The sequence below is a fragment of the Chionomys nivalis genome, chromosome 8, assembly GCF_950005125.1.
Source record: "Chionomys nivalis chromosome 8, mChiNiv1.1, whole genome shotgun sequence".
Classification (NCBI taxonomy): Eukaryota; Metazoa; Chordata; class Mammalia; order Rodentia; family Cricetidae; genus Chionomys; species Chionomys nivalis.
In genome coordinates, this window is record NC_080093.1 from 55,793,211 (window position 1) to 55,819,295 (window position 26,085).

The 26,085-nt window shown below is 52.9% G+C and overlaps 3 protein-coding genes and 1 non-coding gene across 15 annotated transcripts; 2 read left to right on the forward strand and 2 right to left on the reverse strand.

The window, feature by feature from the left end:
* Window positions 1-2,613: 2,613 nt before the first annotated feature.
* Window positions 2,614-5,437, reverse strand: Rplp2 (ribosomal protein lateral stalk subunit P2). 2 transcript variants are annotated; one of them, XM_057778922.1, is made up of 5 exons: window positions 5,336-5,437; window positions 5,013-5,136; window positions 4,156-4,204; window positions 2,842-2,940; window positions 2,614-2,723 (listed from the first exon to the last, which is right to left on the reverse strand). In XM_057778922.1, exons 2-5 carry the CDS (start codon window positions 5,133-5,135, stop codon window positions 2,650-2,652), a joined length of 345 nt encoding a protein of 114 aa, XP_057634905.1. In that variant the 5' UTR covers window position 5,136; window positions 5,336-5,437; the 3' UTR covers window positions 2,614-2,649. The 2 variants fall into 2 exon arrangements, with proteins under 2 accessions (XP_057634905.1, XP_057634904.1); XM_057778921.1 differs by having other exon boundaries at window positions 2,614-2,726.
* LOC130880840 (small nucleolar RNA SNORA52) lies at window positions 3,995-4,126 on the reverse strand. The gene has a single exon (XR_009057643.1). It is a non-coding gene; the product is annotated as a small nucleolar RNA SNORA52 (small nucleolar RNA).
* Window positions 5,438-11,130: 5,693 nt separating the features above from the next.
* Window positions 11,131-17,325, forward strand: Pidd1 (p53-induced death domain protein 1). 3 transcript variants are annotated; one of them, XM_057778608.1, is made up of 16 exons: window positions 11,131-11,169; window positions 11,764-12,149; window positions 12,582-12,998; window positions 13,294-13,503; window positions 13,586-13,640; window positions 13,740-13,941; window positions 14,011-14,136; window positions 14,247-14,426; window positions 14,505-14,652; window positions 14,746-14,881; window positions 14,959-15,109; window positions 15,203-15,326; window positions 15,402-15,520; window positions 15,959-16,072; window positions 16,175-16,374; window positions 16,605-17,325. In XM_057778608.1, the coding sequence occupies exons 2-16, from the start codon at window positions 11,840-11,842 to the stop codon at window positions 16,861-16,863; spliced, it is 2,751 nt and encodes a 916-aa protein (XP_057634591.1). In that variant the 5' UTR covers window positions 11,131-11,169; window positions 11,764-11,839; the 3' UTR covers window positions 16,864-17,325. The 3 variants fall into 3 exon arrangements, with proteins under 3 accessions (XP_057634591.1, XP_057634589.1, XP_057634590.1); XM_057778606.1 differs by lacking the exon at window positions 11,131-11,169 and having other exon boundaries at window positions 11,789-12,149; window positions 15,203-15,278; XM_057778607.1 differs by lacking the exons at window positions 11,131-11,169; window positions 16,605-17,325 and having other exon boundaries at window positions 11,789-12,149; window positions 15,959-16,119; window positions 16,299-16,361.
* Window positions 17,326-17,720: 395 nt separating this feature from the next.
* Slc25a22 (solute carrier family 25 member 22) lies at window positions 17,721-25,892 on the forward strand. 9 transcript variants are annotated; one of them, XM_057778951.1, is made up of 11 exons: window positions 17,721-17,963; window positions 20,763-20,950; window positions 21,211-21,393; window positions 21,520-21,645; window positions 21,900-21,955; window positions 22,870-22,960; window positions 23,477-23,595; window positions 23,703-23,877; window positions 23,960-24,114; window positions 24,209-24,284; window positions 24,385-25,892. In XM_057778951.1, the coding sequence occupies exons 3-11, from the start codon at window positions 21,374-21,376 to the stop codon at window positions 24,536-24,538; spliced, it is 972 nt and encodes a 323-aa protein (XP_057634934.1). In that variant the 5' UTR covers window positions 17,721-17,963; window positions 20,763-20,950; window positions 21,211-21,373; the 3' UTR covers window positions 24,539-25,892. The 9 variants fall into 9 exon arrangements, with proteins under 9 accessions (XP_057634934.1, XP_057634940.1, XP_057634939.1 ...); XM_057778957.1 differs by having other exon boundaries at window positions 20,763-20,926; XM_057778953.1 differs by lacking the exon at window positions 17,721-17,963 and adding an exon at window positions 20,206-20,222.
* The last annotated feature ends 193 nt before the right edge of the window (window positions 25,893-26,085 follow it).

Consider the following 26,085-nt stretch of genomic DNA (forward strand, 5'->3'; position numbering starts at 1 on the left):
TCAAGAGAAGGAAATGTGCACCAGCAGAGTGAGAGCTGGGTGAATGGGTGCCAGGGCTGGCTTTAAAAATCCCTCTGGTGGTCTCCAGGGCATGAAGCCAGGAGACACGGTGGTAGATGGTGGGAAAGTGAAGGAAGAGAAGGGATCCCAGCATCTGGAGAGCTGTGTGGCTGCAAGGGCACAGGAGACATTTCTCTGTTCATCCTGATTGTAATGGAGCCATTTCACACTCAGCACAATTCAGCGCAGGCATGGGTATAGGAACAGGCTAACAAGGTGAGGTCAACATTGCCCCAGCACACTGTGGAGTCAAAATGAGTGAGGTATCCTGGGATTACTGAGTCGAGCTCTGGCAAACAATCAGATAAACAGAGTTCAAGGAGGGGTGAGCAGGGAAGATGTAATAGAACTTTTGGTTTTGTTTTTTTCAAGACAGGGTTTCTCTGTATAACAGCTCTAGCTCTTGTAGACCAGGCTGCCTTGAACTCACAGAGATCCGCCGGCCTCTGCTTCCTGAGTGCTGAGATTTGAGGCGTGTGCTGCCACCACCTTAATTTTTTTTTTTAGATATATACATTGGTGTGAAGGTATGAGATCCCCTGAAACTGGAGTTAGAGACAGTTATGAGCTGTAATGTGGGTGCTTGGGAACTGAACCCTGGTCTTCTGGGAAAGTAGCCAGTGCTCCTAACCGCTGAGCCATCTCTCCAACCCCTTATTTTGTTTTTGAGTGTTTGCAGCCCTGGCTGTCCTGGCTTTCTTGGAACTCAGATATACTCATTTCTACCTGTCAAGTGCACCTCGACACACAGCTTATGTTTACTTTTTGAATTATGCATATGTAGAAGGGTTATGTGCACCTGAGTTCAGGTGCCCAGAGTCTGGAGAAGTCAGATCCCTTTGAACTACAGTTGTGATTGACCAGACCACCCAGTGTGGATACTGGGAACAGAACTCAGGTTGTTAGAACAGTGCTTTTAGCAGCGCGGTGGTGGGGGAACACCTTTAATCCTAGCACTCAAGGAGACAGAGGCTGGAGAATCTCTGTGAGTTCAAGGCCAGCCAGAGATCAGAGAAACACTGTCAGGAGAGGGGGTGTTTTTAACCACTATGCCATCTCTTTAGTCCCTATTTTTAAAAATTTATGTGTACATACCGAGGTCAAAGGGCTACATGTAAAGCTCTGGATTTGGAGTTACAGATTATTAGTCAGCCACCTGAGTGCTGCCATCTTAACTTCAGTCCTGTTAAGAGCACTCAGTATCCCTACATTTTAGTAGTAGAGATTCTAGGATTTAAACCCAGGGGGTCCTAGGTGTTAGGCAAGTACTCTGCCACTATACTACCCCCGGCCCAGAATTTTTGAAACAGGGTTTCTCTGTGTAAGCACCCTGGCCAGCCTTGACTTGAACCCCACTGGGATTAAAGGCATGCACACCACTTGACTTTTAAAGATTCTTCCCGCGAGGCAAATCTGTCCCATACTGCCTGGGCCACATAATGAATTTGAGATCAAATGCTCAAGGTGGAAATATGGGTATGTTCTAATTAATACGAGCAGTTTAGAGGCATGATACAGCACAGGAACAAGTACTCAGAGTCAGCCAGCCTAGGGCTTACTACCATGATGGTCATAATACTCAAGATCCTCCCTACAATTTATTTTTTCCAGTAACAGGCCCAAGGGACAGTGCCTCCCCAGCTCAGTAGGACCTCTGCTCTTATTTCCACAGTGCATCAGGCTGTTTGGGTACACATGCTTTCAGGCCCCTGGGAGATGCTGGTGCCAAGAACATGGTTGGCTTTTCTCAGAATGCTGAAACTGGATAACTCCCACTAGCAGCCTTATGAGGACAGGCCCCTTTCTTCAGGGTATAGACACTCCTGACCCTAGACATAGCTTTACCTGCTCCCTTGTAGCTAGCTCACTCCAGTTATGAAGCTATGGCTTCTGATATTTTCTATACCCACCATCTTTCCTGGCTTCATGCAGTTTCTATTTTTGTTTTTCAAGACAGGGTTTCTGATTAACAGCCCTAGTGGTCCAGAAACTAGCTCTTGTAGACCAGACTGGCCTCAGAGATCCACCTGCCAAGTGCTGGGATTAAAGGCATGTGTCACCACAGCCTAGGACGAGGGACTGCCTCCAGCCCCTCTGACACTCAAATGTCTCCTAAAAGTAAGGCAGACCATTTACATTGCGATTTGGCCTAGCGATCCTTTGTTGATCAGCTTGTGGAGGGAGTTAAAAGGCCTGGGCTTCACATTTGAGAGTAGCCTGTGAGACAGAGTCGGCCCACCCCAGGATTAAGTTTATAGCCAGCACAAAACCCTTTACCCACATTTCCACATATGCCCAATCTAGGTCATTAGCTAGAACACAATGAAAAGCTTAATGACGGAAGCCATCTACCTCACACCACAATCCTTACAAGGAAACTGGATCATTTTCACCTTTCAAGCTTGAGTTAAGTGAAATCTTTATCTATTGAAGCTTAAGTGAAATCTTTATTCTCTCACAGGACTTGACAGTTCTTCCAAGTCATGGCCCTACTAAGATAAGGACACATCATGGATGTCACATGTTGATAATACGCGTAAAGGCCACTCAAGATACATAAAAAGGTTTTATTTGCAGGGGAGCACAGATTTAATCAAACAAGCCAAATCCCATGTCATCATCCGACTCTTCAGACTCCTCCTTCTTCTCTTCTTTCTTCTCCTCTGCTGTAGAGGAACACCAAAGTAAGCACTGCTCCAAGAAGTCATTCAGGCTACCCAACACCAAGTCTTATGTACCAATCCCTTTTTATCACCACCCACCCATGAGACCTCTACTTACCTGCAGCGGGGGCAGAACCAGCAGCAGGAGCTGCAGAGCCAGGGGCAGCAGAAACAGCCACAGCTCCACCAGCAGGTACACTGGCAAGTTTCCCAACACCTGCATAAACAGAAAAAACATGAGAACAGGGGTCCAGCCAAGAAAGCTCTTCCACAAGGGTAGAGAACAACCAAGGCACCCACATGGCAGCCTACAACTGTCTCTAACTCCAGATCTAGGGAATTTGACAGCTTCACACCAAGAAACATAAAGTTAAACGAAGTATTAAAAAAAAGAAAGACAAACAATCCATGTATAGTACATGGCTTTAACCACAACAAAATCTTTTTCTGCAGATCAGAAGAGGGCACCAGACATCATTACAGATGGTTGTAAGCCACCATGTGGTTGCTGGGAATTGAACTCAGGACCTTTGGAAGAGCAGGCAATGCTCTTAACCACTAAGACATCTCTCCAGCCCCCCACAACAAAATCTTAAGTTCAAGACCAGCCACAACTATATAGAGAAACTTCGCCTTTAAAAAATAAATAAATAAACAAAGCTTTTAATCACAGTATGAGAGAGGCAGGTGGATCTCTGTGAGTTCAAGGCCAGCCTGATTTAGGTCTAGTTCCAAGACAGGTTCCAAAAGCTATAGAGAAACGCAGTCTCGAAAACAACAAAAAAAGACCAGGGCTCTTATACAGAGAAGCCTTAACTCAAACAAACACAAACAAAAAACACCTTTAAACAAATACAAACAAGCTAGGAATGAGAGAGATGGCCCAGGACTCAAGAGCACTTGCTGCTCTTCTGGAGGACCCAGGTTCAATTCATGGCACTTACATGGCAGTTCATGAAACTCCAGTTTCAGGGGATCTGACATCCTCACCAATGAACATAAGAACAAATTTCACTGACAGTGATACATCATAAACCCGTAGTCAGGTGGATCTGAGCCTGGCCTACACAGGGAGTCCCAGGACAGCAGGGCTACTCAGAGCTTAAAAAAATTTTAAAGACTGGCCGGGCGGTGGTGGTGCACGCCTTTAATCCCAGCAGAGGCAAGCCTATACACCTGTACCAATGTTCAGGGTCCCCAGCCCCTGCCCACAGAAAAGGCTTTTGATGTCCTGGAAGGAGCAAAAGAGTGCACCCACTGCCAGCTCCTGAATGTGTTCAGAAGTGCCACTGGCACAAGCCTAAAAAGGCCTCGCTTAGCTCTGGCAGGGCTTCTAGGATGCTCTGGTCCACAAGCGAAGCCTGGCAGATCACTGACTGATCAGCAGGGATTAGGATGGACCATAAACATATATACATATAAATGAACTCACCCTGGGCGATGACATCCTCAATGTTTTTTCCATTCAGTTCACTGATGACCTGTGGTAGACAACCACATCTAGTGGTCAGTATCAACACATCCCTAGCCACAATTGGTGGCACAACATACGGGCCAAGTGTTCTTGAAGGTTCTAGACCTGCACCATTGTCACAGCAGCTGGTCAAGAGCCACAGGACTGAATCCTCTGAACAATAATGCTGGCAGTGGTTAGTTTCAGATGCTAGCATTCAAAGGCTCATGACAGGAGTTTGGGTTCCATCCCTGCAGCCTAAAGAGGGTAAAATAGTTTTCTAGAACATTTTAGGGGCAAAGAGTAGCTCTATTGATAACGCCACGTACTACTGTTTTGTTTTTATCTTTTCTTTCCAGACAGGATTTCACTCTGTAGCTTGGGTGGCTACACTTCCCAAGTCGTGCCCCGACACTTCCATATGTCAGACAGCATTAATCCCAGCTCCAGAGAAATCTAGATACCCCTGGCCTCTGAAGCAACTACACTCATGTGCGTATCACCTACTACACACCGTAATTAATAAGAACACTTAATAAAGTTACTTGGTCTACGTAGCGAGTTCCTGGTTAGAACTACACAAACTGAGTCGTATTAAACTTCCACAAAAGAATGTAGACCAAGCTTTTGTCTTGCACTTACTTCTTGGCCTGAACAAGATCCTTAAAAGGGTATTTAAAAAGAAACCACCACTAAGTCCGGCTTAGGCCTCCTCCCTCCATTTCCAACAAACCATTCACATTTTAGTTAAGACCCTGATCTAATACGATAAGGGCCGCCACGGGCCGACATTTGTACCCGCACCAAAGAGTCCAAGGAAGCAAGCAGCCAGCTACCTTGTTGAGCCGGTCATCGTCCGCCTCGATGCCCACGCTGTCTAGTATCTTCTTAATGTCTTTGGCGCTAGGAGAGGAGTTGCCCCCAAGGGCGGCAAGCAAATAAGAGGCGACGTAGCGCATGCTGAACGGGACAGAGAGAGGAAACAGCGGCGGCGTTACCCAAGAGGCCTACTGCTTACCCCTCCATTTTAGCCAACAAGTGAGGCCACGTGCGGCCCGAAACTTCCAACCATGGGAGGCCGCGCACGTCTAGAATCCCCGCCGCCACCCACCCTTCAGTCTGAACCCCAACTGACGGCCCGACAGGCAAATCTACTCACTTGGCTGCTGCGGACCGGCCTCACGCGTGCGACCTCGGCGGCGTCAGGCGGCGAAAGGAAGACGCTGACGCAGTGGGCGGGGGTAAACCGCTACCCAGAAGCCCCCGGGACGCGCACGGCGCCGCACGGGGGCGCCTCCCAGTGACGAAATGGGCGACCGGAAGGAAGCCATCGCCCTGAATGAAGTCAGGTGTTCTCCCCAGCGAGGACAATAGGTTGTTCGGGGGCCAGGTGCTCACGTAATGTGGGCGACAGTCCCCCGAGACCCATGAGGGCACGGAGGAAGGACCTCCAGGAGTTTTCAAACCCCTTTAACGCCTCGCGTTCCCAGCATGCCACGCGGCGCTACAGCTCCCAACATGCACTGCTGAGGCCCCACCCGAGCGAACTGCAAGTCCCATGATGCATCATTGCCAGGGTGGAGCTTGCCACCGGAAGTGCGCCCCCCTTTGGCCTTGTTGCACGTGGGCTAGATGTGGGGCTGGAGTTTCAAATTGTGGTTGTGTGCGGATCGTCCCCTGGCCTGGGGATGGTGGGCTATCTTTCTGGGGGGTTAGTGTCTGCAGCCATATCTGGTGACATCCTTTTTTTTTTTTTTTCCCCAGACAGAGTTTCTCCATATAATCCTGACTATCCTGGGCATCTCTATGTAAACTAGGCTGGCCTCGAACTCACAGAGATCCGTCTGCCTCTTCTACCCTAGTGTGCGGGCCATAGTGGAGCACATCTTTAATCTCAGCCCTCGGGAGGCAGAGGCAGGTGGATCACTGAGCTCCAGGACAGCCGGGACAAAGACTGTCTCGGAAAAAAAAAAAGGGGGGGGTGCCTCTGCGGGCGATGGTGGCGCATGTCTTTAACCCTAGCATTTGTGATGCAGAGGCGGAAGATCTCTGAGTTTGAAGCCAGCCTGGTCTACAGAGCGAGTTCCAGGACAGTGAAGGCTACACAGAGAAACCCTGTCTAGAAAAACAACAACAAAAGTGTGTCTCTACTTTTGCTTCTGAGAGCCTGCCTTTCTTCCCGGCTAGGCCAGAAGAGTCTGGCCCTAGAAACCAGTGCTTCAATGCTGTTGGGACAGGTACCCATGCCCGTGGGTAATGATGAAGCCTGAGTTAGCAGCCTAATTTTGCCCCTATCTTCCCGGGACAGACCAGCAAGACAGTGTAGAATGTAAAAGGTACATGCGACCAAGCATGACAGCCTGAGCTCCATCCCAGGATTCATCTGGTGGAAAGAAGCTAGGTATTCCCACAAGTTGTCCTCCAACCCACAGGCATGAATACATAAATAAATGCACAAAAAAAAAAGAAAGAAAAAAGTCTTTGTCTTAGCTGGGCGGTGGTGGTGCATGCCTTTAATCCCAGCACTCCTGAGGCAGAGGCAGGCGGATCTCTGTGAGTTTGAGACCAGCCTGGTCTAAAAGAGCTACTTGCAGGACAGGCTCCAAAGCTGCAAGAGAAACCCTGTCTCGGAAAAAAAAAAAAAAAAGTCTTCGTCTTACAAAACCAGTAAATCTTCACAAGTAGTAACTTTGAGCTGAGAAATGAGAAGCCTGCTCTAACCCTGCCAAGACTACAGTACAAGTTGGCCGGAAATAGGTCATGCTGGCAGAAGCCAACTGTGGGGGACAACCTCCAGGACAGTGTCACCTTACTTTGTGTGTAGTGCCTCACATTACTAGAATGAGTCCAGACTAGATGTTGCTGTTGGAAGAATTATTTATGGATGAGTGCTGTAGGAAGACATCAGATCCCATTAAAGACGGTCCTGAGCCACCACGTGACTCAGGTCCTCTGAAAGAGCCATCAGTGCTCTTAAACACGGAGCCATCTCTCTAGCCCCTGGTTCATTTTTCTTTTAATGGGAATGTGTATATGTCTGCTTCTTTGTATGTGCACCACATGTGTGCAGTGCCTTCAGAAGCCAGAACTTAGCATCAGTTCCCCTGGAACTGGACATACAGGCAGTTGTAAGATGCCTGATATGAGCCGGGCAGTGGTGGCCCACGCCTTTAATCCCAGCACTCAGGAGACAGAGTCAGGTGGATCTCTGTGAGTTTGAGGCCAGCCTGGTCTATAAGAGCTAGTTCCAGCCGGGCGGTTGTGGCGCACGCCTTTAATCCCAGCACTTGGGAGGCAGAGGCAGGCGGATCTCTGTGAGTTCGAGACCAGCCTGGTCTACAAGAGCTAGTGCCAGGACAGGCTCCAAAACCACAGAGAAACCCTGTCTCGAAAAACCAAAAAAAAAAAAAAAAAAAAAAAAAGAGCTAGTTCCAGGACAGGTTCCAAAGGTACAGAGAAGCCCTGTCTCAAAAAAAAAAAAAAAAAAAAAAAAAAAAGCAACCTAAAGATGCCTGATGAGGATGCTGAGCCCTTTCTCCAGAGAGACAGTGACTCATGTAACTCTGGCTTGCCTGGAACTCACAGAGATCCACTTGCTTCTATTTTCAGAGCGCTGGGATTAAACACATGCACACCATACCTGGCATGATTTTTTTTATGCTGTGATTGAAAAAAAACTCTAATACATAACAGGGCTGGTGAGATTGTTCTATGGTGAAGAACACTTTTGTACCTTATATTCCATGTACCAGCATACCAAGCTCAGTAGTATAAAGTTATGTAACAGTTGTACAATTATTGCTTTTGAGACAGGTCTTGCTGTGTAGCCCAAGATGACAATCCTCCCATCTCAGGTAGGTCCTGGGCTTGCAGGTGAGCACAATTATACTAAGCTTTGGGACTGGTTTTTAATTAATTAATCCATTTATTTATTTATTTTTGTTTTCTTTTTTTTTTTTGGTTTTTCGAGACAGGGTTTCTCTGTGGCTTTGGAGTCTGTCCTGGAACTAGCTCTTGTAGACCAGGCTGGTCTCGAACTCACAGAGATTCACCTGCCTCTGCCTCCCAAGTGCTGGGATTAAAGGCGTGCGCCACCACCGCCCGGCTTATTTTTGTTTTCTTGAGATAGGGTTTCTCTATGTAACACTCCTGGCTGTCCTGGAACTTGCTTTGTAGACCAGGCTGGTCTCGAACTCACAAGAGATCCGTCTACATCTGCCTTCCGAGTGTTGGAACTAAAGGTGTGTGCCATCACTGCCCAGTTGGGACTGGTTTGATTTTTTCTTTTCTTTTTTTTTTAATTGTTTTTAATTGAGCTCTACATTTTTCTCTGCTCCCCTCCCTGCCTCTCCTTTCCCCTCTTCAACCCTCCCCCCACAAGGTCCCCATGCTCCCAATTTACTCAGGAGATCTTGTCTTTTTCTACTTTCTACTTCCCATGGAGATTAGATCTATGTAAGTCTCTCTTAGTATCCGCATTGTTGTCTAAGTTCTCTGGGATTGTGGTTTGTAGGCTGGTTTTCTTTGTTTTATGTTAAGAAAAAAAAAACCCACCTATGAGTGAGTACATGTGATAATTGTCTTTCTGTGTCTGGGTACTCACTCAAAATAATGTTTTCTAGCTCCATCCATTTTCCTGCAAAGTTCAAGATGTCATTATTTTTTTCTGCTGTGTAGTACTCCATTGTGTAAATTTACCACATTTTCTTTATCCATTCTTCAGTCGAGGGGCATTTAAGTTGTTTCCAGGTTCTGGCTATGACAAACAAAGCTGCTATGAACATAGCTGAGCACATGTCCTTGTGGCACGATTGAGCATCCTTTGGACATATACCCAAAAGTGGTATTACTGGGTCTTGAGGAAGGTTGTTTTCTAATTTTCTGAGAAATCGCCACACTGACATCCAAAGGGGCTGTACCAGCTTGCATTCCCACCGGCAATGCAGAAGTGTTCCCTTTTCCCCACAACCTCTCCAGCATAGGTTGTCATCAGTGTTTTTGATCTTGACCATTCTTACAGGTGTAAGATGGAATCTCAGAGTTGTTTTGATTTGCATTTCTCTGATGCCTAAGGATGTTGAACATTTCCTTAAGTGTCTTTCAGCCATTTTAGATTCCTCTGTTGAGAGTTCTCTGTTTAGGTCTGTACTCCATTTTTTTAAATTGGATTTTGTATTCTTTTCGTATCCAATTTCTTGAGTTCTTTGTATATTTTGGAGATCAGACCTCTGTCTGATGTGGGATTAGTGAAGATCTTTTCCCACACTGTAGGCTGTTGTTTTGTCTTGTTGACTGTGTCCTTTGCTTTATAGAAGCTTTTCAGTTTCAGGAGGTCCTGTTTATTAATTGTTTCTCTCAGTGTCTGTGCTGCTGGGGTTATATTTAGGAAGTGGTTCCCTGTGCCAATGCATTCAAGTGTACTTCCCACTTTCTCTTCTATAAGGTTCAGTGTGGCTGGGTTTGTGTTTGTGCACCAGACCTCATTGCTGATGGTTGTGAGCCATTATGTGGTTGCCAGGAATCAAACTTCTGACCTTTGGAATGGCAGCCAATACTCTTAACCACTGAGCTATCTCTCCAGCTCCAGAAGTTCTTTTTTTTTTTTTTTTTGGTTTTTCGAGACAGGGTTTCTCTGTGGTTTTGGAGCCTGTCCTGGAACTAGCTCTTGTAGACCAGGCTGGTCTCGAACTCACAGAGATCCACCTGCCTCTGCCTCCCGAGTGCTGGGATTAAAGGCGTGCGCCACCACCGCCCGGCCAGAAGTTCTTGTATTGTACAGTGGAACTGGTGTTTGTAAGGATCTTTCTGGCAGCTTTGTCGAAACAGTGAAAAAGAGACAGGTACTAGGAAGAGTGTAAGCTGGGAGGCCACGGGGAGCTTGCCCATTGCATAGAGGCATAGATTGTTGACTGATGGTCCTCTTGTTCATTTCCAGTTCACCAGCTCTGTTGAGAATGTGGAGTGCTGGGCTGGAGAGATGGCTCAGAGGTTAAGAGCATTGTCTTCTCTTCCAAAGGTCCTGAGTTCAATTCCCAGCAACCACATGGTAGCTCACAACCATCTGTAATGGGGTCTGGTGCCCTCTTCTGGCCTGCAGGCATACACACAGACCGAATATTGTATACATAATAAGTAAATAAATATTAAAAAAAAAAGAATGTGGAGTGTTAACTTTGCTATTCACCAGTTAAAGGACTTGGGCAAGATATCATATCTCAACTTTTTTGTGTTTTTTATGTTTTTGTTTTTTATTGTGAGATCCACAGGATTCAAAGAGACATAGCCAGGAAGCTCATTCTCAGGGCAGCTGGTCCTGATGTTCAGTGAGGTCATCCAAGCTCCAATAACCTGGAGTTCACTGCAGAGCATGGGGGGGAGGCCCTAGACTCAGTGGTTCCTCAACCTTCCTAATGCTGCCACCCTTTAATACAGTTCACGTTTTAAGTGACCCCCAACCATAAAATTATTTTTATTGCTACTTCATAATTGTACTTTTACTAGTGTTATAAATCAAAATGTAAATATTTTTGAAGAAAGAGGTTTGGCGAAGGGGTTGCGACTCACAAGTTGAGAACTGCTGTCCTACAGGGTTCCCACAGGAAGCCCTTGGTGCTAGCTGCACATTGGGCATTCAGAGTTTGAGCTTTTTTTTTTTTTTTTTTTTTTGGTTTTTCGAGACAGAGTTTGAGCTTTTAACAAGGAGTGCGACAATACCCTAAAGTTCTACCCGAAATTTCTGCCTCAGAATGCACTTGGTGCCCAGACTATGCAGTGCCACAGCAGGTCTGGGGTTGTGGAAGGCTGAAAGTGTCAGTTTCCATGCGCGACGCCTGCCTCCCCAGGGCGGTCAACCAAACAGGAGGTGGGAGTCAGCGTCCCAGGAGCTCCTAGTGGCTAACGGAGAAGGGCGGAGCCCGAGCGCCCGCCCGGAAGCGCGCAGGCGGGAAGCGGGCGTGGAGCGCGCCTATACTGGCGCGGGGATCGTCGCTGCAGGTACTCAGTGGGTGGCGGGAAGTTTGCTGCAGAGGCGGGACCAAAGCGACTCCACGCCAACGGAGCCCCTCTATGCATTTCCCATATGATGGAGGTGTGAATTGGGTTTTGTGGCACGAGAGCCTCTCCAAGGGGCCGTGATGTGAGATTCAAGCCCTGGAAACCCAAAGTTTTCTTGGCTCCCTTTTGCACCGATTGCTGACCCTTTCTTGTACAGCGACACCTGTAGTGGAAGAGGGTCCTGGGTCCTCCCCAAACTGATGAGTGTGAAGGTTAGGGGTGGGCCCTTATTACAAGAGTCCTGTAGGTGGGGTCTGGGTCACGTGGTCAGATTACCCTTGTCCTTGATCTAGCAGAGTTCCCCTAACTCCTTTCACAAAGTCTCCCTACCGGGTGGCCTTTGGGACGGGAGGATCTAGTTCTCATTAACAGCACAGACTTAGGTCCTTGGGCTGTAGTGACCACTCTGTACCCCTCAGGCCCTGAATTCTTGGACCAGTGGTTTCAAGAGCTCCCTCTTCCAGACTGAGTTGTTACTCTGATCGCGAGGAGGAACTGGTCCCCTAAAGCTCACTCCTCCCCCTGCTTCTGCAGCTTTCCTCAGCCTTGCCTGAGCAGGCTTGCTTGGCAAGCTGGGACATGTCTGGTCCCCGAGGACCTTCCATGGGTGATGGCTGCAGTGTTGGAGGGGCTGGAGCCGGAGGAAACTGCAGCTGCTGCAGAGGATGCTGCAAGATCCACTGTGGAGGCTGTGGAATCCAGGCCCGGGGCACCTTTTCTCCTGGCTGGGAACCAGCTGAACTTAGACGTGCACCCGGGGGGCTGCCATCGGCTGCAGTACCTTTGTTCCCAGCAGCCCCCAGAGCTGCTGCAGGTGGAGTTCTTGCGACTCAGTACCCACGAGGACCCTCGACTGCTAGATGACACCCTAGCCCAGGTTCCGTGGAGTCTGTTGCGCCTTCGCTCCCTGGTCCTCAAAGGTGAGTACCCTTATTCTGACCCTGACCCTGTCCTGCTTTGCCTCTGCTTCTTGATCCACAAAGGGCATCTTGTCCCAACCCTAGCTCCAGATCTCTCTTCTCCCTGCACCTAGGTGTGAACACCTACCCTACGGCTTGCTTTCCCTGACCTCAGCCCTATCACCTTCCTCCCCACAGTGAGGCTGGCTGGGCTCTGTCTTTCCAGCGAGGACGCTGAAGGTGTCCAGTTGGGTCTCTGCAGATGCCAGTTGTTGTTGGGTGGTGCTGTCATCTGATAGGCACTGGTGGTCTTTTCTGTCTGCCTTTCTGTCTTTCTCTATCCCAATGGCCGGCTTCACAGGGAAGCTTCTTCCTCCCTACTACTTCCTCTGGCAGTCAGGGCTGAACCAAGACTCCAACTCTGAGGGCCACAGCTCTCTCCCCCACTTCCAGGTGGCCAGAGCCGGGGTGCCCTGGGTGCCTGCCTCCATGGTACCCTGACCACTCTGCCTGCTGGCCTGAGTGACTTGGCCTGCTGCTTGGCCCACCTGGACCTGAGCTTCAACAGACTGGAGACGCTGCCGCCCTGCATCCTGGAGCTGTGCAGCTTGGATGCGCTGCTGCTTTCTCACAACCGTCTCTCGGAGCTGCCCGAGGTCCTGGGGGCCCTGCCTACCCTCACCTTCCTCTCTGTGAGGCACAACTGCCTAGAAAAGCTACCCACAACCCTGGGGTCCCTGTCCGCTCTTCAGCGTCTTGATCTCTCGGAGAATCTTCTAGACACCATACCCTCTGAGATTGGAAACCTGAGCAACCTCAGTGAGCTCAATCTGGCCTCCAACCGACTGCAGAATCTCCCAGCCTCCCTTGGTGAGTAACCATGGTACCAGCTTCGTTTCACCAGCTAATACAGCGTGCCCCTCCCCCACAGCCAGTGCCCACACCTCCACTGCCCTGTGGGCCCCTGCAACCCTAAAGTCTTGGGACTGCCTTGGCATGTGAACCCTCACTGCTCCCAGGTGGCCCCTTGACTTTGCTTCTGCCTCCTTGGCTGCTCGTAGTTCATATCCATCTTTGTCCCACCACACGATAGAGCCTGAAGCCTTTAGTGTAAGTATCTTGTCAAGGTGCCCAGAGCCAACCCTAAGCCAGCACTTGCCTGCAGCGGGGCTACGGTCCCTGCGGCTACTTGTTCTGCACAGCAACCTCCTGACCTCAGTGCCCACTGGCCTGGCCCACCTGCCACTGATCACTCGGCTTGACCTAAGGGACAACCAGCTCCGGGACCTGCCTGCTGAGCTCCTAGACGCTCCCTTTGTGCGCGTGCAGGGGAACCCTCTGGGTGAGGCCTCTCCAGCACCCCCAAGTCCCCCAGGTAGGCTTGGCATGGGCATGGTCAGGCAATAAGAGGACAAAGGCATGTCATCATTGTAACCACATGCCTGTCCCTTGTGCAGACATATCCCAGATTCCGGAAATGCCCAGGCTCTTCCTAACCTCGAATTTGGACAGGTATCAGTGGGAAGGTGGCTTGAGACATCTGTCTACCCTGTCTCCCTGGGCACATGGGGCACCTTGTCTGTCTGCCCTCATACCTCTTTCCTCACTCAGCTTCCTTGTGAGTCCCCATGGCTGTTCTGTGACCCTGGCCTGTGGTGTCCGCCTACAGTTCCCAGCAGGAGCCACCACCACACCCATCACCATCCACTACCGACTGTGGCTGCCGGAGCCTCACCTGGTCTCCCTGGGACCTCACGACTTCTTGCTAAGTGGTGTTCTGGAGTTGCAGCCCCATGGGGTGGCTTTCCAGCAGGTATGTCAAGGATGGGTCTGGGGCAGGTGTAGGCTGGCCTTCTCTCACACACCCACCATTGCCTGACAGGATGTGAGCTTATGGCTGCTGTTCGTCCCCCCACGAGTCCAACGCTACCGTGAAGTAGTTGTAAGGACGCGGAGTGACGACAGCTGGACTGACCTAGAGACCCACCTGGAGGAAGAGGCACCCAAGGTGACAGCTGCCTAGGCCCTTGGGAGTGAGGGGACAGGAGCAGCCTGCCCCGACACCACCCACCCTTGCCCATTGTCTCTGCCCTGACCCTTTCCTCCCATGTGTTCCAGAGGCTCTGGGCTCGATGCCAGGTGCCCCACTTCTCCTGGTTTCTTGTCGTTTTACGCCCAGTATCCAACACTTGCCTGTTGCCACCAGAGGGAGCACTTTTGTGCTCCTCAGGTCATCCTGGGGTCAAAGTCACTTTTCCTTCTGGGGCCACAGAAGAGCCTCGCCAAGTCTCCATGCAGGTATAGTGGTCAGGCCAGTGCCAAGGCTGGCAGGGGGTGCCTCAGCAGACAGGAAGACACTCATGGTTCTCTGTCCAGGTAGTGCATATGGCCGGTCTAGAGCTGAGAGCTCTCCTGGAAGAATCAGAGGCATCAGTGAGCCCCTTGCTGTGCCTCTCACAGAACGGGCCCCCCAGCTTCCTACAGCCAGTCACTGTGCAGTTGCCCTTGCCCCCTGGTGTTACAGGTGAGGCTTGCTTGCTTCAGGACCAGAGCTGGGTGCTTAGAAGTGGGAGCTACATTTAGAGAGGGCTTCAGCCGTTTGCTATTTTCTGTCCAGGGTTCAGTCTGGACCGCTCCCACCTACACCTGCTCTACCGAACACCCTCGACAGCCACCTGGGATGACATCACCACTCAGGTGGCGCTGGAACTCACCCACCTGTACGCACGCTTCCAGGTCACACACTTCTCCTGGTCAGTGTCCCCTAGCTTCCTCAGCACCCGTTTTGCCCTTCATGGGTATGGCCACACCTCAACTCCGGCACTTCCAGGTACTGGCTCTGGTATACCACCAAAACCTGTGTAGGGGGCCTGGCACGGAAGGCCTGGGAACGGCTGCGGCTGCACCGCGTGAACCTCATTGCACTGCAGAGGCGCCGGGACCCTGAGCAGGTTCTGCTGCAGTGCCTACCCCGCAACAAGGTGGGGCAGCAGGAAGGCGGTGGGGGTGGGTGTGACCTGAAGGCTAGAGTAGCTACAGAGTTTTGACCTCTAATCCTTGTGGGTGTTCCACAGGTCGATGCCACCCTGTGTCGGCTGATGGATCGATACCGTGGCCCTGAACCCTCTGACACCGTGGAGATGTTTGAGGGTGAGAAGTTCTTTGCAGCCTTTGAGCGGGGCATTGATGTAGATGCTGGTAGGTCTCTTCTCCAGGGGGCACTGGGGTGTGATCCCTTGACCCTTCCTACTGAATTTGTCCCCCCCTCCACAGACCGTCCAGACTGCGTGGATGGCAGAATCTGCTTTGTTTTCTATTCACACCTGAAGAATGTAAAGGAGGTGTACATCACCACAACCTTGGACCGGGAAGCTCAGGCTGTCCGAGGCCAGGTGGGTTGATGTGTCAGGACCCCCAAGGTACCTGGACTGAGGCTACAGTTATGAACCCTATCTGTAGACAGAGTTTTCCTATCATGCAGCTATTCCCAAATAATCAGAGGTTTAGTATAAATTACAAATGCCTGGCCAAAGCTCAGACTTATTACTAACTAGCTCTTACATTTTAAGCTAACCCATATTCCTTATTTATGCTCTGCCACAAGGTGGTATCTGTATTAGCATGGCACATTCATCTCCTGCTCCCTCTGCTTCTGATTGACGACCCCCGGTTCTGCCCTTCTTCCCAGCATTCTCCTAGTCTGGCTCTCCAGCCCAAACTCTTTCTTTCCAGCTATTGGCCAGTCAGCTTCTTTATTAAACCAATCACAGCAACATATATTCATACAGCATAAAGGGATATTCCTCAGCACCCACCTGATCCTTCCCCAGGTGTCCTTTTATCGGGGTTCACTTCCCGTGGAGGTGCCTCAGGAAGCTGAGGCTGCCCGGCAGAGGAAGGGCACAGATGCACTGTGGATGGCCACCTTGCCCATCAAGCTGCCGGTGAGACTGGAAAGGCGTGAGCTGACAGGAAGAAACAGAGTCCCCGGGTGAGCAAAGACAAGAGGATGGGTTCAAGCTTACTGTATCCTTGCCTCCTGACAGAGACTCCGGGGGCCCCAGGGAAGTGGGCAGGGGACAGACTTCTCCCTGATGCCTCTGAACCTGGGTGATGCAGAAACTGGTTTCCTGACTCAGAGCAACTTGTTGAGTGTGGCCTCACGCCTAGGTCCTGACTGGCCAACCGTGGCCCTACACCTAGGTATGCCCTACCGTGAGCTGCAGCGTATCCGGCATGAGTTCAGGTGAGCTTCTAACTCCCATCAGCTTCACAACCCCCCCCCCCCCACACACACACACATACACAGTAGCTGAAAGCTTTCAAAGATGGAGGCAGAGCAAACACCAGCCTGGATATGGAGGGTCTGGTCATCAGCCCAAGGAGCAAGAAACTCCTTTTTGAAACATTGAGCCTTTGTATGTGGTGTGTGGTCCTGGGCAGAATACCTTCATCACCGCTCTTTTCCCCTCCCAGGGATGACCTGGATGGGCAGATCCGCCACATGCTCTTCTCCTGGGCTGAGCGCCAGGCTGGACAGCCTGGGGCTGTGGGACACTTGGTACAGGCCCTGGAGCAGAGTGACCGGCAGGATGTGGCTGAAGAGGTGCGTGCCATCTTGGAGCTTGGCCGTCACAAGTATCAGGACAGCATCAGGCGCACAGGACTGGCCTCTGAGGACTCCCCTCTGCCTGGCACCTCAGCTTCACAGACCCCAGAGTCTGCCCAGGCCTAGGCTCAGACTTAAGCTGGCCCTTGACTTATCTTGACCAGTGGGCAGAGCCCTCCCCTATCCTTCTACCTCACCTGTGTGGCACAGTGCCCCAGCATACAGAAACTACTCATGGCTTTAAAAGCTTGGTTTTTTTACGTGTTGAGATAGGTCTTACTGTCTAGCCCAAGCTAGCCTCCAACTCCCCGTGTACCTCTGAGATGGATTACTTATAGGGTAGAGGGAAGGGTGCCTAAGTGATCGGAAGCCTAGTCCTCCCGTTAAGATGAGGACAGAAAAGGCCTGGAGAGATGACTCAGCAGTTAACAGAACTGGCTGCTCTTCCAAGGGACCCAGTTTCAATTCCCAGTACCTACATGGTAGCACACAACAGTCTGTAACTCAAGTTCCAGAGGACCAGACACCCTCCTCTGGCCTCCCCAGCACCAGGCACGCATGTGGTGCACAGACATGCATGCGGGCAAAACATCCATATACATAAAATAAAACCTATTTATTGTGTGTGTGTGTGTATGTGTGTGTGTGTATCAGAGAAAAGCTTTGCAGAGGTTGTTCTCCCGTTTCTCCCCTTCCAAGTGCTCCCTGGGAATGAATTCAGGCATCACCAGGCTTAGTTGCAAACACCATTACCCAGTGAGCCATTTCTAGGTCCTCGTGTGTGTCTTCCTCAGGGATGGAGAGGAGCCATTCTACATAGTAACCATGCAGCAGGTGTGGATACAAAGTCATCTGTAACAGACTGGTGCATAAGCCCCGCCCACCAGTAAGCCTGTGGGCGGTGTCTAAGGAGCATCTATCTTGATGCTCTGGGACCAAACCTCCCCCGGGCCACCGCATCCACACGTTGCCTGCCCCCGGTACTTCGTCTCTATCCCGGTTTGAGGTGGGAAGACCAAAGAGAGGGCCTCGGGATACGCCAGAAAGCCTCCTCAAAGGTAGCCTGAGGCTGTGGCTGGTGGCAGTGGCCACGCCGGCCGGGAGGGGGAGCCGACAGCAGCGAGTTTAGGGCGGAGCGGGCGCGCCTCCGAGAGACGCGCCTCCCAGCTTAGGTGCAGGCCCCGCGCGCGGCACAGCGGGGAGGCGATTCCGGCGGCGACCGTGTGGTGAGTGCTAGCCGGCCAGTTTCTGTGGCGCCCACCCAGATCTGGCTGGGTTGCGGGAAGGAAAAGGGTGGCATTGGTGGCTGGGAGAGGTGACATCTGTTCAGACACCGCGTCTCCGGCAGAGCCTGGACCAACGGTAACCTCGACCGGCTGTCTCGGGTGTGGAAGGCCGTGCTCGGTCTCGGCGCTGCCGGGCGCGCTCCCCGCGCACACGTGTCCCAGCAGTGTGGAAGCCCCAGAGCTGGACCTGGGTTGTCTTTTGGTTTTTTAGTCTTTTTTTTTTTTTCTGGGGATGGGGACGCCGCACACGTGGGAACCCGCGGGATGTGCGTGGGCACGTACATAGTTAGAATCCGCGTCGTCCGGATGGAGATAGCGAGGCCAGCTCAGCCCCGACTGTGGGGTAAAGGATATGATCTGCCCTGGAACAGAGGATGTACCCCCATTCTTGGTTTTTCTTTGTAGGATAGCTGGGGTATCTCGCAGTGGGGGACCTCTTTATGACCCTTCTAGCTAGCATGGCGAAGCTAACCTTCCTAAGAGGAAGGGCTGAGGGGACTGGATTGGGAGGAGGGGCACGCTGGTGGCGGGGCTCAGCCCCAGCCCAGTCACTTTTCTTTTTCTTTTCTTTCTTTCTATTCCCCCTCCCCGCCCCCAGTCGGGATCTCTATGTGGCTTTGACTGTCCTGGAACTCTCTGTAGACCAGGCTGGCTTTGAACTCACAGAGATCCGCCTGCCTCTGCCTCCCGAGTGCTGGGTTTAAAAGTGAGCCCCACCACTGCCTGGCTGCTTTTCTTTTAGGCAGGAAATGGGTAGCTTCATTCATGGAAATGCAGAAGAAGCTGTTAGCCTCTGTATGCTGAACTGATCTTTCTCAGTCGGCCTGACTGGGGAAGGCTGGGACAGCTAGGCAGAAAACTCTGGATTCTCAGCGGCTAGACTGGGCAGTCAGGTTTCTATGGTAACATAGAGGGTGCTGAGGGAGCCCTGACAGCTGTCTCAAACTAATGAGAGTCAACAATAAAAAGCCCTTTAATCCCAGCACCCAAAGTAGAGGCAGCACCCAGTTCGAGGCCAACCTGGTCTACAGAGGGAGTTTCAGGACAGCCAGGGCTACACAGAAAAATCTTGTCTCAAAAAAACAAAAATCCTGGGGCTGGGTGAGGGAGACAACAGCCCAGAGGGTTCCCCTTGCCTGTTGTTCCAGGAACCCCTCACTCTCTGCTCAGCAACTGTTCTTCCTGGTATTAACCTGCTTTGTTTAGTTCTGGTTCTGGTGCAGGGCTGACTCAACCCATGGGATCTCAGTGCCTGCCTGGCTCTTCCCTGACTTCAGATAGTCTGATTTCCAGGACACACACACATCACCCAGGTGCCCAGATCCCAGCTGTGAGGGGAGCTAGCAGCTGAGGGACAGCAGGCTCACTATTCCCAAGGGCAGAGGCATAGGGAAGGATGGACTTCCTCTGGAGAAGGGGCAGCAGGGAGAGCTGCTGTGGTAATCAGAGTTCAGTCCTTCGGTACATACCAGGCTTAGGAGGGACAGAGGTACTCCTCCACTGAGGCCCCTGGTGTGCAGAGCTGGGGCAGAGGGCAGAGGGCGCCTGGAGTGGAGTGCCGCCCCTCCCCCCTCCCCCGTGTCCTCTGAACCTGCCAGGTGAGCAGGGCCTGTGCTTGTCAGTGGCCTTTGAAAGTTAAGCATCCTTTCCTTGACCTTCTCAGAGAACAGGTATACCTTCTGGTGCCCCAACCTAAGGTTCCCTGATGGGTACACCCAGGTCTCGCAGCACAGTGGGTGTTGACCCGCTTCTCAAGGGCACATGTTGACAGATCCGAACAGGGTGTCTCATTCACTGGGGTTCCAGGGCTATAGACAGCTATGCTCATCCCATAGGCTGCTGACAGAAACCTACCGAGTGGCCTGCAAACGTGGTGGCCTGGGCCTGGGGTCCTTGTGGGTAGGCTCTTATGATTAGTTTGTCCCTTCTTTAGCTCTCTCTTAGGCTAGGCCCAGCCCCACACCCCCAGAAGTTGTCTTACTCCTGTCTTTTCCCAAAGCTGCGGAGATTATCACCTAGCCCAAAGTGAAAGAGAAAGTCCCCCCCCCTCGAGGTCCGCCCCGCCCCGCCCCGCCCCGCGGCCAATCCCCGTAGCCCTTCGCCTCCGCCCTCCCCGTCCGGCCTCTTTATCTCTTCAGCGAGCGCGCTAGCTCTGGAGCCTCCGAGCAGCAGTTGTGCGCACTCTGGGGTGCGCTCAGGGTGAGCAGAACCCGGCGGCTTGTATGGGGAGAGGTGGGCAACAGGTCCAGGGGCTCTTAGTGTGAGACAGTCATGTGAGCCCTCGTGGCAGCACTGAGGGTACTGGCCTATGTGTAACAGGTGACCTCTGAGGGCTCAGGGAGATACACAGGGGAGAACCCAGGACTCCTGGAACCCACCCCAGCTCAGCTTGGATGATTGTGTCCCTCAGGGGATAAAGAGGCTGGCTCCTGGATCCCCATTCTTGTAGCTGATAGGAGAGACCTTTCTCCCACCCTAAGGGAATGGGGTGTACCAGTCACGCATGCCTTGGGAGACAGACATCCCTCTGCTTCCCTCCTCGTACCATTTATTTCTGTCCTGCCTTCCCCGTGTCCTTATCCCTAGATTCCTGCGTCTGTCGGGAGTGAAACACTTCCCTTGGGAAGTGGACAGGAAGGTGGGCAATCAGCTCGGGGTGGGTGGGAATCTTGCTTTTCTGTGTGAAGGGGCTCTGTGGCCCAGGGCGAGCTGCTTTGGAACAGAGTCTGCTCTGTCCAGGAGCTCCACAAAGGAGGAACCACCACTGCCCATCCCGCTGACAGTGGCAGAAGCTAGCTGCCTCTGCTCAACGTTGGGAGCTGGCTGCTGAGCTCAAGTCCAGGGTCCCGAGTACCACTGCACTAAAAGGCACCTGGCCCTTTAAAAGCTGGAGCTTGCTTTCTGTGCGTGAGCACGGGCGCCTGAGCGTGAGTCCCTGGCTGCCTGGGAGGACGCCACGGGGAGGGCATTGAAGGAAAGCCAGGTGGCCCCAGGGATGGGTGGCCTCCCTTTCTTCCTTCCCGCACCTCCCCCCTGTATCCCCAGGGCGTCTTAATGACTGAAGCCTGCAGCATGGGGTCTGGGGAGTGAGGGGCTTCGTGCCCTTGTGAGATGATCGGTGGGTGGGGAGGCATCTTTCTCTGATAGGCCACCATCTGTCACTCATTCTGTCCCTTCTTTCTTTCAGGTGGCAGAAGTCTTGAAATTGGTTTGAAGGTGAGGACATCCCCTCCCCCACCATCAGCCACCACCGCCAGCCACCCTCATTGTCCTCGGCAGCCCCTCCCCACCAGTGCCTCCGCTTAACACACCGCCTGGTCTGAGTCAGCCTCCTGCTTCTCTTGGTGTAAATGGCTGATAAGCAGATCAGGTCAGAGGGACCCCCAACCCCTGGGCTTCGGTCTTGGCTTTCACCCCCTCCCCAGCATGACCTCCCCATCCCCCCCCATCCTGTGGTTGAATATGGTAGTCCTGACATTTGACCCTGCATACACAGCCTGCCGGCCAAGCTCATCAATGGTGGCATCGCTGGGCTGATCGGGGTCACCTGCGTGTTCCCCATCGACCTGGCTAAGACACGGCTGCAGAACCAGCAGAATGGCCAGCGCATGTATGCCAGCATGTGAGTGAGAGGAGCGTAGGAGGGACGAGGGCACAGCTTCCACCTCTGATCTCTGCTTCAACACCCCTGGGTTTAATGGAGGGGCAACAGGGTAGGCTGCGCCTGAGGGAGAGCCTAGCCCTGGCAGGCAGAGTATTTGGCTTCTCTGTGGGCCCTGGATGATCACACTGGGCAGAGAAGGCGTTGGCTGCCCTTGCCTGACTCAGGGCCAGGGTCCAGCTGGCCACAGCTTATTGCCATCCTCTTGGCTATAGGTCTGACTGCCTCATCAAGACAATCCGCTCCGAGGGCTACTTCGGCATGTACAGGGGTGAGGCTTGGCAGGGGCGACAGGCGGGTCTGACTGGGAGGAGGGTCAGAGGTGCATGCCTGGGCTTGGTCTGTAAGTATGGACACACGTTAGGTGTTGCTGGTAGCATCTGGGCATGATGGGGACCTCTGCCAACCCTTAGTGCCGGGGGAATTGGATGTCTGAGGGGATTTCTTCTGCAGGGTGGGGGTCTCCACCCTCACGTGAACACTCTCCTATCCATCCCCTACTCTAAGAGCAGGACAGGGTGTGTTTCTTTTTCTCTCTCTCAGTGGCTCAGATCTCCTCCACTACTTTATGTGATGAGCAGGACTACAAAGAGAGTAGGGCAGGGGGCATTATGCAAAGCAGCTTAGAAAACAATCCCTGAGGGTGGATTTGCCCAGATGCTGAGCCCTCGGCTCTGAGGCTCTGATCGGCCCGTTCACAGCCTTCCCTGAGCCTAAACCCACACTTTGCTCCTGCCAGTGGGAACACCTGTACCCAGGAAGGAAGCCCACTGCAGTCTCTGGGGGCCTGCTCCTCCCTGCCTTTAAGGAGAGGTCTGTTCTGCCAAAATCAGAGACAGATGGAGGTGGAATTCTGGGGAGGGCAAAAAGAGGGGAGGGAGGACACAGCGCCACCCCATCCTGCCTGGTTCCTGCCTGCCTGGCACAAAACAAGCCCATATGTGGGTGAGAGGGCAGGAGGCTGCAGCCAAGGAGTACCAGGCAGGCTTTGCCAGTGTGGAGCAAAGTGTTATCCAAAAGCCTCCCTAACCCAAGCTACCCAGCAAGTCTATCCCCACCTGCCCTGCCCCATAGGAGCAGCAGTTAACCTGACCCTGGTCACCCCCCACAGGAGCAGCAGTTAACCTGACCCTGGTCACCCCCCACAGGAGCAGCAGTTAACCTGACCCTGGTCACCCCCCACAGGAGCAGCAGTTAACCTGACCCTGGTCACCCCCGAGAAGGCCATCAAGCTGGCAGCTAATGACTTCTTCAGACATCAGCTCTCTAAGGATGGGTGAGAGGCTCGGCCACCCTGGTGCTGGGGCCCAGGTCCTAAGGAAGGGTGTGTTGCTCATCCCACCCCTGCCCCAGCAGTCCCCTAAAAAGCTGGTATCAGACCCCCAGAGGCTCTTCCATCTCAGTCCCTTTGCTCAATATCCCTGACCTTGTGACGGCGGGCACTTCCCTGCTGCCCACGTGAGGAGGTACAAAGCAGCTGCTGAGTCAGTGGCTGTTGGCCCCCAGCCACTGTCTGCTGCTAGAATTTGGGGGCACTAAGCAGCCATCCCATCACTAGGGTATAGAGCTACAAGGTTGGCCCCTTCCATCCCCCATTTCTCTTTATGAGCCCTTGCATATGAGATCGCCTGTCCTCTGGGCTGGATGCCTATTGCTGAAGGGTCTGAAGCCCAGGCTGTGCTCCTATGGGACCTCCACAGCTCCCATCCCCCTTTACACCTCTGAAGCAGATAGTCACTGCCCCCAGTAGGGAGCTGTTTCTCACCACCTCGCTCACAGCCTTGCCCTACAGACAGAAGCTGACTCTGCCTAAGGAGATGTTGGCAGGCTGCGGAGCTGGCACCTGCCAGGTGATTGTGACCACCCCCATGGAGATGCTGAAGATCCAGTTGCAAGATGCAGGCCGCATTGGTAAGGTGCAGGGAGGGGACAGAACCCGGGTGGGGACAACGGTTAGACCCTGTCCCCTGCCCCTTCCCCAAGCCAGGAGGAAGAGACCAGAGATCCTTTCTCACCAGCTGCTCAGAGGAAGATTCTGGCTGCTCAGGCTCAGCTCTCCGCCCAGGGAGGTACCCAGCCCTCTGTGGAGGCTCCAGCTGCTCCTCGACCCACTGCCACCCAGCTGACCCGTGACCTGCTGCGGAACCACGGCATCGCTGGCCTCTACAAGGGACTGGGGGCCACACTGCTCAGGTGGAAAGATGGGCATATGGGAGAAAGGGGGCTGCGGGCTGGTCCCTACCACCAGCATCACCGCCTCCCTTCTTCCCCACAGGGATGTCCCCTTCTCCATTGTCTACTTCCCCCTGTTTGCCAACCTGAACCAGCTGGGCCGCCCATCTTCTGAGGAGAAGTCACCTTTCTATGTGTCCTTCCTGGCAGGCTGTGTGGCTGGGAGCGCAGCCGCCGTGGCTGTCAACCCCTGTGATGGTCAGTGCTTGGATCTGGGCCTCCAGTTGGGCCGGGGGGGGGGGGGTGGCAGGGGGAGGCTAGATTCCCTTAATGACTCATATGTCCCTCGTAGTGGTGAAGACTCGACTTCAGTCACTTGAGCGAGGTGTCAATGAGGACACTTACTCGGGGTTTCTGGACTGTGCCAGGTGCGCCACGTCCTGTGAGCTGGGGCAGGGCAGGGCAGGGCAGGGCAGGGCTGGGCTGGGCTGGGCTGGGCATCAGTTCTGACCTTCTCCTCCTTTACAGGAAGATCTGGAGACATGAGGGCCCCTCAGCCTTCCTGAAAGGTGCCTACTGCCGGGCACTGGTCATCGCCCCGCTGTTTGGCATTGCCCAGGTGGTCTACTTCCTGGGCATTGCTGAGTCCCTGCTGGGGCTGCTGCAAGAACCCCAGGCCTGAGACCGTGGCTGCTTCTCCCTAGCCTATGGGCTGGGGCCAGAACAGGGTGACCAGCACAAGCCTGAGGAGGACTGGTCTCTCCCCAGTCCTCCCCGTCAAACAAGAAGGCAGGGGGAGGGTGCAGGGTCCACATGGGTGGTGCACACATAGGCCCCCATGGGGTCCTGAGGGACAAAAAAATTGGGATCAAGGTTTTATTTATGTAGAAAATGCAGAAATCTGTACATTCCTTAAGCCAGTCCCATTGAGCCAGTCCTGTCCCATCCCTGGGACCAGAACCCTAACCCAGTCTTGCCTGGCCTGAACACCCCCTAAGACAGAGCTGGTCTCTGGGCTGGGGCCCCCAGGCCTGGTCTGGGCAGGCAGACCTTACCCTGTAGTCCACTGGCTCCGGTCTCCGAGGCTCTCCTGGTCTACGAAGGGGACCCCCCACACACACACAAAGTTATTTATTGAATTTGCTGTGCCCACGTGGCTCTGCCTGTCCTCCGTCCATCAGTCTGTTTGCCCCTGCTGCTCTTTCTGCCTCAACCAGGACCCCACTCTGCCTCCCCAGCCAGCCTTACAGAAGTAAGTTTTATCCTCGTGTTAAGCTAGGATTCCTAGGCTGGGTGTGCTGCCACATTCAATCCTGATCCCAGGCACCCGACATATACTCTTCCTGGTGAGCCTTTGGGCCCCCACCCCATGTGGGACCTGGATTGCTTGAGGTCTCTGTGTGCCTGTGATGGGGCAGGTTGCCCCCCACCCCCTAGCAGTCGACTGGCCAGGCTGCACGGGGATGTGCCCTCAAGGGCACAGTTGCCTTTCCCGATGGAGTCAGGCGCCCCGTGCTGTGTGCTGTGTGTGCCTCAGGTCTTCTTCTACTGACCCGTCCAGTAGTTTAGTTCTCCAGCCTGGAAACTTCTGGGAGAGCCCTACTCCTGGACAGAGATTGCTTGTGGGGGAAGTGGAGCACGAAGGCCAGTATGAAGCCTGGGCCATGCAGCTCTCTGGGCCTCTGTCCATATTTGAGAAGTCACACCCTTCCAGCCCTGGAATCTCTGTTCTGAATCAAAGCAGTCCTCATCCCCTGCCCTGGCCATGTGATTGTGTTTGGTGATTGACTGAAGTGCTGGTGCTGTGTCCCTCAAGCCCACCCCCCTCCATGGAGGCCCCTTCCCAGTGACACTACCAGGGGCCCCAGTCCGGGCCATCCCTCCTTCACGGTTGCTCCTGGGAGCCTCCCCTCCTATCATGTCTGTACCTTGAAAGCTGCTGCTGCTGCTTACAGAATTATATTTTTTTTCTTTTGAAGAGTTTAAGAAGTTGTAATTTTTGTGTCTTGTCATGTAAAAGATAAATAAATATTCTAAATAAATGCTTGCTTTCAGAGTCTGTGCGTGGGTGGGACAGTGAGTGCATGGGTGGCCAGCCCCGGTTAGCTGGGCTCTCTCCTCTGCAGACCCGCAGTGCCCACACCTCCACCCTTGTAGATACACCACGCTTGCAGTTCCAACCGCCTCCTTCCTACCGCACAGTCTAGATAGGATGCAGATAGGCAACCT

Bases quoted from the DNA above. Each gene is read 5' to 3' on its own strand.
- Rplp2 (XM_057778921.1), bottom strand. From the start codon at position 5,135: ATGCGCTACGTCGCCTCTTATTTGCTTGCCGCCCTTGGGGGCAACTCC. The intron at 4,205-5,012 runs GTAGCTGGCTGC...TGTCTACCACAG, and splicing joins ACGATGACCGGCTCAACAAG to GTCATCAGTGAACTGAATGG. The intron at 2,941-4,155 runs GTGAGTTCATTT...CTGTTTATGCAG, and splicing joins TGAGGATGTCATCGCCCAGG to GTGTTGGGAAACTTGCCAGT.
- Pidd1 (XM_057778608.1), top strand. From the start codon at position 11,840: ATGGCTGCAGTGTTGGAGGGGCTGGAGCCGGAGGAAACTGCAGCTGCT. The intron at 12,150-12,581 runs GTGAGTACCCTT...CCCCACTTCCAG, and splicing joins TCGCTCCCTGGTCCTCAAAG to GTGGCCAGAGCCGGGGTGCC. The intron at 13,942-14,010 runs GTATGTCAAGGA...ATTGCCTGACAG, and splicing joins ATGGGGTGGCTTTCCAGCAG to GATGTGAGCTTATGGCTGCT.
- Slc25a22 (XM_057778951.1), top strand. From the start codon at position 21,374: ATGGCTGATAAGCAGATCAG. The intron at 21,956-22,869 runs GTGAGGCTTGGC...CACCCCCCACAG, and splicing joins CTACTTCGGCATGTACAGGG to GAGCAGCAGTTAACCTGACC. The intron at 23,596-23,702 runs GTAAGGTGCAGG...CTTTCTCACCAG, and splicing joins GCAAGATGCAGGCCGCATTG to CTGCTCAGAGGAAGATTCTG.